Below are 13,113 nucleotides of genomic sequence, written 5' to 3'. Positions count from 1 at the left end.
TTCAAGCTCCCAGTTCCTTCCTTCCTACAACATTAATACTTGTATGTGTTTGTGACAGAGCCTCTGAACACCCCATTAGACACTGTGCTGCTGGATAAATGTGAAAATGCTGAATGCTGTGTAAGTTTATAGACAGAATGCTGTGTAAGTTTATTACACATAGTAAGGTCAAATTGAGTATGAACGCCCACTGGGAAAATGGGCACTGAACATGAAGATATTTATGCCATCTAATTTAAATACTTGTACTAAGTGCTTAATATAAAGATATAGTTAGTGCCTTTAGGTCCTCAGTATGGTCAGTTGAGAAAGGTGAGCACATCCAATGATGAACGGAGACCATAGGTAGTAGGTTTCTTTAGGTGCTCAGGCTTCTGGTGGTGAGTGGTGTTCACCTGACTCTGTGGATGGTTACTGTGCAATTACCAGTAACACAAATATTGCATTAAGGAACAGCTCCAATTACAAAATTATAATCCTGAAATGATGCTATACCCCAAAAAAACATGTAGACTTCAAAAATAAAAATTATATCAAGGGATGGGAAAACCTGCTATAATGTGCAAGTCATTCTCACTCAATGGTTCCAATCTGAAAAATTACCAGCTTGTATGTTTACTGTAGTACTAACCCTGCAACTCATATTATTTAAGATTGCTACTACAGTACATTGTACATGAACCTGTCTTGATCCTAGATGGTAAAAAAGATGTATGTCACCTGTTTTTAACTTTTGAAGACATCATTTCAGGTAACAAGATGGAACAAAATGTGTTACCATCATATTCATTACTCTTTTTTGATCACAGTGTGATCACGTTGAACCAATCCCAGCTAAACAGAGACAAGGAACACATGCTTAGCCCTGGTTTTGAGTTCTTACAGGTGGCTTTATGTGAAAAGTAAGTGCAAGTTGTGCTGCTGCGTTCAAGGTAGAAGATAGCTGGGAGGTCTGCACGGTTGTAAATTCTCTTGTACATGAAATCAAAATCATACCCAGAACTTCTGCCATTGACCTAGGCCAATAGGTAGTATCAGTACAGCAGTAAAAGTACCTACATACGCTGAGATACACAAAGAGTACTGTTTCTGTTTCTTTTGAGATACTAACCTTGGCAGAAAATTAATTGCTATTTTAAAGTGTAATTTTTCTGCACAGAATGAGATGTGGCAAGAAGCATTTTCTACTAGCGTATTTAAAATCATACTTTTTCTGACATTGTTGTTTGCTGAGATTATCATGATTTCTCAAAGTATTCTGGCCAAACAAATACTTAAGGAGTAAAAAAAAGGTCTTTCTAACATACATTCACAACGACTTCTGAAGAGAGAAGGCAGAAAAGATAGAACAAAAAGACGAGATTGTTTTTCTGTATGGAATGTTTTCATTGAGTTTCCCAGGAGACATCAGCAGCTCTTTAAATGGATCAGTTATAAAGTGCCAGTACAGTGAGTACTGTAGACAAGTTTTTATTCTCTGAGGCCATTCAGCTGCTGCTATTTTTCAATCACTAATTTATTTTTTTATTCTTATCTAGATGACCCTCGGGGCAAACATCAAAAAAAAATCCAAAGCAAAACTCAGAATTACCTTAATCTGTATGCTGTAGATGGGCTGCGAACCCTCTGTATTGCAAAAAGAGTAAGTAAATGCAGACTTTTAGTTTGCTTTTAAGGAGAGCCTTGACAAAGATTACTGAAGGCATTTATTAATTTATTGTTCTTGATTCATAACTCCTTTTTCATTTTATTCAGAAAAGTATGAATGCCTCTGCATCACATTGACTGTACCCTCACATATTCTTTTTAGGTTCTCAGCAAGGAAGAGTATGCCTGTTGGTTAAAAAGTCATTTAGAAGCAGAATCCTCTATTGAAAATCGTGAAGAACTTCTGTTTCAGTCAGCACTGCGGATAGAGAAGAATCTGCATCTGCTAGGTAATGAAATGAGAGCTGAACATGAAATGAAAATGTGTTAAAAATTCTGAAAGCTTGGCTATGAAATTCGTTCTTTCCCTTAAATGGTTTCTGACAGTACAGAAATTGGCTTCTCTTGGACTTTGTCATGGCTGTCATGTGCAGCACCACAAAGGAATGGGATATAATTAACATAACAGGCCTACCCTGTTTCCCCTGCTCCTGCCATCATTTTATCACTAGTGAAATGCGTGGAGTAATACCAGGGATGAATTTGACATAATATCATAAATGGGAACTGCTGCTGTAAACAGGAGGAGGGCTTGGCCCAAACTGTCTACAGAATTTTGTTAGCTTAGTGCCACTTCAACATGTCAGAGATTTCCATGACTCCAGGGGCACCAGAGACACTCATAAAGCAAAAGCGCATAAACTGCATTTGCGAGAGGCATCAACTCTCATATTTATCTGGTTCACCACACGCACCCAGGGCATTCTGTGGAAGGGGATTGCAGTACTTCATGATGATGCAGATAAAATCAATGTATGTAAAATGGCTTCCAAGAACTAAGTCATACTCTTCCTCTGCTGAGTTGAGATGCTGAAAGCACTGAGATTCTAAAATGTATGTATATTCACTATTATTCCATGCATCCAACTGCTTCCTCTGGCAAAGAAACTGGGACAGCCATAACACTGTTGGAAATAACAACCTTCACTAATTGCCCACATGCCTGTGTCTGGGAGACTAGATCCTTCTCACCCAGCTTCTGATGTATCTACTACACATCTCTAAGTCTCTCTGTATAACCAATGGAGAGACAAAAAAAGAGAAAGTGCAGTTCATTTAGTCTGTCTTAATACCCACTTTGGGATTAGATGAAGACCCTTGAAGTGTCTCCTTCTCTCCTTTGACTTAAGTGGGAGCATGAGGTGAGTAATTGAGACCGCCTTAGCCAGGAAGATCCCACCATGGTTGTGCCTGTTGGCTCTGCCTGCACTTGGAGGGGAGGGGGGGGAGTGGAGTGGGGTGGGAAATGAAATTGAACGGCCAGACAAGTAAATGAGCTCTAGCCAGAAGTAAACTACCCATTCAGTCATTCCCCAAGAACCTCATACTGAGGTTTGTATCTTGCAATGACCAGTCATGATTAGGTCATTGGAATAAAAAAGTGAGTCTAGAAAAGGAATTAATCTTTTCCTTTGTTTGGATAATAATAGCTTTCCTGACATTGCCCTAAGAATGTGTTTCCACCTGCATGACTGGTGCTCAGACTTCAGGTGGACTTCTCTTCCTAAAATGTTTTTTAGAAGGAACAACCATAGGAATAATAAATAGCTGAGCAAAGTTTGCTTTGCTTTTCCTATTGTTCCAGGTAACTTGCATGTCTGTCACCTTCTCATTCTCTAGCAGTGAGGGCTTACATTTCCTCATATTGAAACTCTCTGAAATTCTCTCTGACACTCAGTGTAGCACTGATGTATCAGTGGTGACACTGAACTTGGTCCTGAGTGGCTTTTGCTACAGTATTTTAAAATCTTGTCTCTGACAATTCATTTATGTAAGCGTAGGAAATATACCCAGTCTCTTATAAACAGATAGAAAGATACATTGAAAGCCACATTTTACTTTCATATCATGGCCAACAGATTTATGATTTGTTTTCTGCTGTATCTCATTTGTCAACCAGTGTCTTTCTGCAAGAGCAAAGAGCAGCAACAAGGCAGGAAAAAGTTTGTGTCCTCAGGCTAATGTGCTGTCACCAAGCTGCAGTCCCGCTGTCACTCCCCTTGAAAAAGGAGAAATCTCTAGTCACCCAGCCTCTTCTAGTTGAGGAAAGGCAGTTGAGAGCCTTAAGAACCGAAATTATCTTCTAGGAGCAGCAGTATCTTCTCTAGCAACATTTGGAAGAATGGTAAAGATGGTAAAGATACAGAGCATAGAGACAATAAGGAAAGATACATCAGCCTTGTGAACCTCTGAGACTAGAAGTGGCATCAGTTTTTCTCAAAAGTTTCAAAAACTTTTGAAGTTTTGAATTCTGGATTTATTGATGACTGTTGATGCAGATGTTTAACCCAGCTACTTTTCACACCTCTTTCCTGATACCCCCAAAAAGGTGCCCTAATCTCGCAACCATTGGTAGTTTAGCTATTTCTCAATAAAAGTGACTGCTGTTTGGGTTTGGGATTTTGGGTTGGTTTTTTTTGTTGTTGTTGCTTTTCAAAAAATCCAAGCTTGCAATTTCAGGTGAACTGTTAACTGTTCATTTGATGTGGAGTATTTTTCTTTTTCTCTGTGCTTAGGTGCAACTGGCATTGAAGACCGTTTACAGGATGGTGTTCCAGAAACCATTGCAAACTTGCGCAAAGCTGGGTTGCAGATTTGGGTTCTTACTGGAGACAAGCAAGAAACAGCTGTTAATATTGCATATGCCTGCAAGCTACTAGATCACGATGAAGAAATCATCACTTTGAATGCTGAATCACCAGTAAGCAGATCCAATACACAAGTTTACTTGTGAACTAGCTTTGCCTTATTTTCAGCTTGTACAACTAAAGTTTGATGGCTTTTTTTCCTTTCCCTCTTTTTTTTTCTTCTTTTCCTGCTTCATCTGTAATTTTCAGGTAGGACATGTCTTTGAATACTTTTCAGTGAATCATGCTTCTAAGTCAGTGTCATGTATCACAAACTTAACTGAAAACATGTAACTGTGTGTAGTGGGCTCCACCATGAATGAAAGGATGCCATAGCAGCATAAATGAATGCCTTTCTTTGGTATGCATTCTCAAAACATCCCTAGGTTAGCTTATTGGCACTAACAGGTCTCCAAAAGCAACCTGTTATTAAACATGTGTTGAGGCAGAAAACAATTGATAACCTATTGAAAATCTGTGCTTTATTTTACACCACTGAAATGTAGTGTTTAAATAACGCAGTCATTCATGTTTTCTCAGGTGGCTTTTTCTCTGGAGAAGCAATACTTAAATTTCGATGCTAACACTGAGAGTCAGAAAACGACATCTACAGTAATGCCTTGCTTGCTAACAGACCTTTTCTAATTCTTCTGAATTACTGATCTTTCCTGTGCTCAAGTTGTTGCAAGCAGCCAGTCACAGAGAGTTTACTGATATGGTCTAACATACAAGGAACCAGACTGATAGTGCTGTAGTCCTTTAATGGGGTGATAAAATTGAACTTCAGATCAGCAGAGGAGAGGTAGGCCAGCAGTATCCAGCTCCAGGTTCTTTCGAAAAGGAAGAAAAGATAACAGCATTTTCCATTCTTGAGTGTATCAACTGAACTGGTAAATTGATTTTCCATGATCTTTCCTTTTTGTCATACTTTGCTGTGAGACCAATAGCATTTCATTTAAAATGTTCATATATTCTCGATAACATCTTTTAGTTGAATATGGCTAGGAGAGAGAATTCAGTTTAAACAACCTTTAATTGGCCTTTAACAATGCATAACTCTTTGATCTGAGTTGTAGGCGTGTACATGGTGCTCATCACCATATTTAACTTGGTACTGATACTGATTATATCATTTCCCAGCACTGTTATTCTGAGATGGAGCTAAAAGAAATTAGTTTAGCATACAATACTGCATGTTAAAGAGAAATTAGATTTTAAGCCTTTCGAGTTCTCATTGCTGTCACATCTGAAAGAATTAAGTGTGTTTAGAGTGAATAGAAGATTATTAGAAATTAAAATTTTAACAGTGCAGCAAATTTAATATTTTCCCCATATTCCTTATGCCTAAATATACAGCAAGCACAAATATTTGAATACATGTTCTTTTCTCTCAAGCATATTTATTTTGAATTTTTTTTCAGGAGACATGTGCTGTCTTGCTGGAACAGTGTCTGCAATGCGTAGAGTCTAAATTTTCAAACAACACAATAGACGAAGCTACTGGAAACATGACTGTTGGGTTCACCCCTCTCTATCCACCCTCTTCCTCTGTGCTTTCCAGCTTGGGCCTAGTGATTGATGGAAGGACTCTAGCTTACGCCCTGGAACCTACACTAGAAGATAAATTTCTTGCACTAGCCAAGCGATGCCGTTCAGTACTGTGTTGTCGCTCAACCCCACTCCAAAAGAGCATGGTAGTGAAACTAGTCAGAGACAAACTCAAAGCCATGACCTTGGCAATAGGTAAATATCTCAGTTTAAACTAGTCTGCCTTCATGAATACTGTGCCTTGAGAATTTTGATTTTTTGACTTGCAATAGGAACTTTCCAGCTGCCTCAGAATTCAAAGAGCCTTCCAGTTTTGTCTGAAAATGTGTCAGACACCTCTAACATATGTATTCAAAACCAAGATAGAACTCTGGAGTGGTATTTGGGTTTTCTTCCTACAGATGTTAAGTAATCAGGACCCAGGTATGCTGTGAGGTTTTGGCATGTCCAAACACAGCTGTGAAGAATTGGGTTAGCTGATTGCTGTGCAGATAACCATTTTGCAGTCACTGTATTGCACAGAACAAAACTGTGCACAGTGTTGTTTCATCCAGTCACGTTTAAACTCAAGATTCTGCATTTTTCATCACAAGTCAGCCATACAGCACAGGATATGACTTGGCCTTGTCAGTATGGAGAATGGATTTACAACTGGCATCGTGCCAGCATTTGCACTTCTTCCCAGCTAATCACTCAGCTGGTGAAGAGGAGATTTTGTCAGTCAACCTGTCGTAAAACTGGCAGCATCTTCCATGTTTCCATGATTTTTACATAAGAAAAGTCAGCCAGCTGAAGGTTAGGCTTATGTTGCAGTGGAAAATACGATTGCAGTACTGTCACAAACACACTAGCTTTCATCTACCTGTCTTAGTTAATCGCAGCAGGAACACATGTGGGTTGGACCTACCCATAAGAAACCCTAAAGATATATATAATAATTGTCAAGGCTCCTGTAACATCCACATCACCAAATGTGTGCTGATTGTAATAATCCTTATGCTCACTATATTATATCTAGCCCAAATATGCCTCCCTCATACTGAATTTATGTCTTTGGCTGACTGACTGTGGACATAATCATTTGCATATGTTGTCAAAAACGTCTGGCTGTTAACTTGAATTATCCAGAATGCTTAAAAACACTAGTAGAGACTGGGAAGCTTGTGTTTTCATTCTTTCTGAGCATCTTGAGCCTGTGAGTTGATGAGCTCCTGCTCTGGCTTAAAAGCCTAGCAGTTATATCCTCCCTTTTAACCAACATGAGCTAACTTAGGGTTGTGTTGTACAGTCACAAAGACGTCAGCTTTGTCAGTTGAGCAGATACCACTCTTGTATGTGCCAACAGCAGGGAAATTGGGAGTGCGATGTGAATGTGCACCTCAGCCACTGAAGTTTAAAACCAAGTGTGTCTTGTCATCAGCTAACAGAGTCTCATTTTCCACTAGCACACTCCCTGTAAATTTAAGAGGTTAAGGAGTCTCTCCATGTCCCATTCTGGTATCCTTTCTATGTCACCTATCACTTGCGGTATCATGATTGGAAGCAGAGCCAGAGATGGTGGCTGTACAACCACTGCAGTTAAATCTGCCTGTGATGGGTGTACTAAAGATCTTGGACTGTTTGATCCAAGTCAAGAATTCATCTACTTTTTAATTTTATTGTATTTTTACTGTGTAGACAATGTCATTGGCTTTAGGTGTCCTTGCACTTTTCATTCTTAGTCATACCTGATTGCAGGCAGACAATTAGTTAAGAAGCAGAAGTACCAGGAAGCTCTTTCTTAGCCTTCCAATTTTTAAGTATTTGTGCCATTCAGGCCTGATACTTGAATTTTAGGTTTTACTAAAAAGAAAGGAACTTGGTTTATTTTTACTTTTCCATGATAAAAAAAAAAAAGTCTACAAAGATCAGAATGGCAGCTTTGCCAAATGTCAAACCTTATATTCCGAAGATGGACCCTTTCCTAACCACCATCTGCCTTACTATACCCACCAAACCCTTAGTACACATCTCCCTTACTATACTCAGCCAATAACTCAATAACAAGCGGTTTTCCTTTGCTTTGCTGCTGCTAAGTGTTCCTGGCCTACTAGTGACAACAGATCTTGATCTTGTCATCTTTAGGTGATGGTGCTAATGATGTCAGCATGATCCAAGTGGCAGATGTTGGCGTGGGGATCTCTGGTCAAGAAGGCATGCAGGTAATGTTGCTTGTTCACTGAAAAAGCTCTCCCATGAAAGGGTGGAACAGGCACTTCCCATATATCAGCTTGACCAAGCTGTCTTTGGATAGCCAGCACAAATAAAGGAGAAGTAGCAAGTCATGCTGGGGGGTCCCAGTTGCACATTGTAACAATGCTTTCAGCTTCAGTTTGAGCTTGTGTTCTCAGGTCCATAGTGAGTTTAAACATGCTGCCTTCTCAGAAAATTCAACTTATCAAATTCCTCTAAGAAATATGTTTTAATTGTTAAATCATTTATTAAATAGAGGTTAAAAGAAGGAAAAAAGTTCAGCTATGCATTATTTAGGAGATAAATGTTTGTCACAGCACTCTCCAAACTAGCCAGCTACAACAAGTTTTTTTACCATCTCATACCAGCATACTCTTCATGCCAGTCCCTCTGCTGCCTTCTCCTCGTCTCACCTCATCCAGGGCCCGCTCTCTCTTTTCTTGCTTCCTCCTCTTCTCTCTTCATTGGCTCTCAACCACTTAACAGAACCAGCCACAGCTGCACCTTGTCTACATCGACCACCCCGCCACCCCTGAAGTCAGCCCACAGCTGTATATTATCAATGCTAATTAACCCAGCTTCATTCTTCTACAAAGGTTCACTTATTCTGACTTTTATTCTAATCTCTCCTGTACTGCTTCTGTGTTTCTGTGAAGTAGCTGCACAAGCCCATCCAGATGCTGCAGCTTCTTTGCATGGTGTGATGGTGACCCTTAACCCAGCCACCCACACATCTTGCTCATTCAGCCTATTCAGACAGCAGAACAGTGAAGAAAGAGAAAACTGAAGCCCTTTGCAGAACCACTGATCCTACATAGCATTCCAAGTCTTGGTTTTCTCCCCATTTCCTGCCACAGGGAAAAGCAAGATAAGGGGCCTTGCCCCTGTAGTCTTTTGGATGTATTCAGCCTGTGATTACTGTATTTACCACTGTATAAGAGGCACTTCCCCCATCCCCAGAAGAGAGGATGTATATGTATAGGATGTACTACATACTGTATTACCTATTACCTCTACCTCCTCTACTTCTAGTGCAGTTCAGTTGCAGTCTTAGCACCAGATGTGGCAGTAAGACACAGAGGATGAGGAGAATACCTTATTTCTACAACTTACCTTGTGTTTGGGCTGCTGTGCAGGCTGATCGCCTCAGAAAACAGAGTAGCTGAGTATATGTCAAAGAGTGCTTCAGAGAAGGTGGGAAATGTTTCCATCCTGAGGACCTGAGAAGATGAGCATGCTCCTTAACTTAGTTACCAGTGGGTGGTTCTCTGACCCACATTGCATTTTTTGCAACACTGGCTGGATGTTTTGCTTGAAAGGGGAAAAAAGGCCTCCTTCACACAATGTGCAGGTTGGCTATAGAATTTTATTCCATGCTTTAATTTATTTGGTTCAACACACAAATATTTTGAAACAAAAATTTGACTGAGCTATGAATTTGCATGCCAACTTTTTGCATTTTCTGACATGCAGATCACCAGAAACTAGGACAGTACTCTGGAGAAAAGTCAGTACATGTCTTCTTTTATTTATTCATATACTCTTCCAAAGGCATGCTCACTTGGCTGTTGCTGGAGGTTGGTTACTAGGGAAGATAGTCTGACCCAGCATAGCTATTACACTTGTTCTTGTAATCATCCAGTGGGTTCAAAGTAATCTCCAGGACAAATGGATGGCCATCAGCGCTCTTCAGACAGACAGATTTCGGGCCTGCAGTCCATTAAAAATGCTTCTCCAAACATGTTAGCAGGAGAAAATTATACTGGAAAGAAGCTATCACAAAAATATTCAGGTACTCATTATGCATATGGCATTCCCAGCCATGGACCCTGTAAGTCTGACTTTGATGGCCGGAGAGGGCAGAAGAAAAGGAGGTCTTGAATTAAGCTGATACCAAATGTATTTGTTGTTCCACAGCCTTCACCAGGATCAGAGAGCTTTGCATAATTTCTGCGGTATCACTCTGCAGGCAGTCCAGGCTCCAGAGACCCCAGAGGAGACTGGCATTGTGGGGTCCCCTCCAAGCGTATCAATTCAAAAACATTTGACCCAAACTTCTTGGGTCTTACTATCTCTTGTGAACTTACCAGCTCCTAACATCTACGTATTAATTCAGATCACTTTTTTTCTTAATGCAGACATACAGTGCTCATAGCATTTTTCTACTCCTCTCCCCATTATGCCACTTTCGTTTGAGTTCATACACTTAGAATAACCAGTCTTCAATGCCCCTGGCTTTTGCGGTGTATTCAAATCTGAAAACGATTTGCTCATTAACCCATTAAACCACTGGGGTTTTTCTAAATGAAAGTTCAACAGAGTGGAAAATGTTTATAGATCCCTTCCTTTACTCCAAGGTCCTAAGGAACCATGCAGACCTCTCTTCTGTAAACAACTGTCAGAATCTTACACATACAGGTACTCAGAAGGCGTTGAGCATTTATTTAGATGTATAAAACAGCAATACTCTTTGACTTGTTTTCTTTCCACATTCTATGGAAGCATGTGGAGCATGAATCACTTTTTCCTGTGAAAAAGCTGGAAGAAAAAATAAAAATGTGAAAATCAAGGGGATATTTTGAGACAAAATAAACAAGCAAATGTAGTTGGATAACACTATCTTCCTCACTGTTCCTCACAGTAATCAAAATGCAATAAAAAAGAAAAAAAACCCGTCACTTCTCACAACGTGTTGCGAAGTACTGTGTTAGAAGCACAAATGAAAAGAAGCTAACAGTTTTGTTTTGACATTGGAATAGGCTGAGATGGGGTGGAGTTCAAGGAAGCAGACATAGCACAGCTCTGTTCTCCTCAAACTGCAAGATAGCTGTATGTCTGCAAGACAAATGAGACTGTTCTGTGCAGGGAGGTTACAAGAAGTGTGTCTCAGTACCTGAGAAATCCCAGGTTGTGTCAACATATTAAAAAATGTCCCAGTGCTTATGCACATCTACTACTTAAATTACAAATTATTACACCTTCTCTTGCATACTGTTTTAGAGTTTGTTTTAATAGCTTGTACAAACAGTTACTTGGGAAAACGCAGCCCTTTTGATGATTTACCAAGAAAGCGAATTAGGAAAAATTTAAAGCTGTCTCAGTTAAAAATACACCCTGCAGAGTGTGATGAAGACATCGCTCCTTTGGAAGTTTTTACTTTTCTTCATGTTTTTGCTGAACTGTGAGGAGAAAGGTGATACCAAGATAGAAGATGAAATATAAAATAATATTAAATGAAATCTTAATGCAATCCTAAGGATAAGGAAGATCATGAAACAATTGTGGTATCACCATCATTTACAAGAAAGTCTCATCTAGATGTACAGTACCCTGAATTTTAGTCAGAAGTAGAGAGAAACTGGTGATTCATTTTGTCAGTGTGATTTGGCAGTCTGCACAGTCCTGGAGGCATCTCATCTAGTGTGATTTTTTCATAGACAGTTACAGAAAACATGCAATTTATAAAATCCCTCAAAATACTGATATCTCAGGACAGGCAAGTAAACGTTATGAGCCAGGATTGCAAATGTAATTAAAACTAATGCTTTTATAGTTTTGTCTTTTAAAGTCCAGTAATTATGATGCAACCAGTTAATTGTGCTTTTTTTATTGTATTCTCTGGAAGTTCATTTCTTACTTACCCTGTAAGTACCCCATAGTTTTTACAGAGAGAGAAATTACAGCCACCAAGATGTTCACACACACGGGCCCTGAGCCTTCATGCTCATGCAACTGCAATTGCCAGCCATTCTCCCACTTCTTGCTTTTTGCTGCTGCTTGTCACCATCTGGAATGTAGACTGTAATCTCCTTTAGGCAAGGACCACGTTGCCTTGCATGTTCTGCCAAGCTGCCAGGTTTGCTCATAGGTATTCCAAACCGATGCAACAATATCTGCATTTCAGATGCACTGTAATGGATTTCATTCTTCATCAGTACAATTTCCATTGGCTGTATGGGTTGAGAAGATGGCTAGATTCACTGCTGGTGTTGAAAGCAACGCTTTCCAATAATGATTCCAACTTTTCTTTCATTGAAGGCGGTGATGGCAAGTGACTTTGCAATCCCAAGGTTCCGGCATTTGGAGAAGCTCTTGCTTGTTCATGGCCACTGGTGTTATTCCCGACTCGCCAACATGGTGCTGTATTTCTTCTACAAAAATGCCGTAAGTGTTTGACTTGGCAGCTTTATGCTACCACATGTTTCCAGGGTTTATTTTGTGCTACGTGAGCATTAGGTCAGCCTTCAAATGGTTTATAAATAAGCTACAAAGAAATTTGCAGAGTTGAGAGACAGCTGGCTGCCATTTGCAGGAATACAGGACCCACTCCATAACAGCTACAGTGTCCTGCTGAATGTGCAAATTAGGTAACAGAAATAACAAGCACTGCTGAAGAAAAGTTTCTTTATAGATCAGTTTTGCAGAATTTAGCTGGCTAGACACAGGAGTCTTTAATGCCAAAGCCATTCAGCATTGGTCCAAAGTAGGAGTTTAGTGTGTTTTCTCTTCCTGACCCTATCTTGTCATTGCTTATGAATCACTGTGCATATTCCCTAGTGACCTGAGATAATTTGAGTCCTCTCTGTGTCTCAGGTGGCAGAGATTAGGAGGGCAGTTTCTTGCTTTATCTCACTTCCAACTAACCAAAAGAGTTCATTAGAAAGGAAGCACACAGTGGTAAAGAACAGACTATGGGTCTGCGTTTCCTCCCTGGTGTATAAAACGGGAGCTAGTCCAGTACTGGGCACTGAGCCAGTAGCAGCTCGACTCCTTGGCCCTAACAAAGGCCCTTTGCATTGATCTTGGAGTACAAAGATGATTGATTGAAAACTGCCTAAGAAGACAACCAAGAATTCCATCAGCTGGGTGGGACTCACTGGCAGACACACAGATCTGCTCACTTGCAACACCTACAAATCACCACGGGAGCAAGGGATATGAAGAAGATGGAAAAGGCGGAGAGTCAGAGCTCTCAGACCTGTTTGCTCCAGAGGGAAAT

General features: G+C 40.0%; 1 protein-coding gene across 1 annotated transcript in view; it reads left to right on the top strand.

The window, feature by feature from the left end:
* ATP10A (ATPase phospholipid transporting 10A (putative)) overlaps nucleotides 1–13,113 on the top strand; it is a 118,481-nt gene that overhangs the window by 95,838 nt on the left and 9,530 nt on the right. The window contains exons 11-16 of the mRNA XM_055702287.1: nucleotides 1,539–1,642; nucleotides 1,811–1,937; nucleotides 4,224–4,408; nucleotides 5,756–6,077; nucleotides 8,007–8,083; nucleotides 12,153–12,278. Of these exons, the coding sequence (XP_055558262.1) occupies nucleotides 1,539–1,642; nucleotides 1,811–1,937; nucleotides 4,224–4,408; nucleotides 5,756–6,077; nucleotides 8,007–8,083; nucleotides 12,153–12,278 (941 nt within the window). The remainder of the gene's footprint in view (nucleotides 1–1,538; nucleotides 1,643–1,810; nucleotides 1,938–4,223; nucleotides 4,409–5,755; nucleotides 6,078–8,006; nucleotides 8,084–12,152; nucleotides 12,279–13,113) is intronic.

Source organism: Falco cherrug, chromosome 2 (assembly GCF_023634085.1).
Source record: "Falco cherrug isolate bFalChe1 chromosome 2, bFalChe1.pri, whole genome shotgun sequence".
Classification (NCBI taxonomy): domain Eukaryota; kingdom Metazoa; phylum Chordata; class Aves; order Falconiformes; family Falconidae; genus Falco; species Falco cherrug.
Note: the sequence above shows the minus strand (reverse complement) of the source record. Positions and strands in the feature narration are given on the sequence as shown.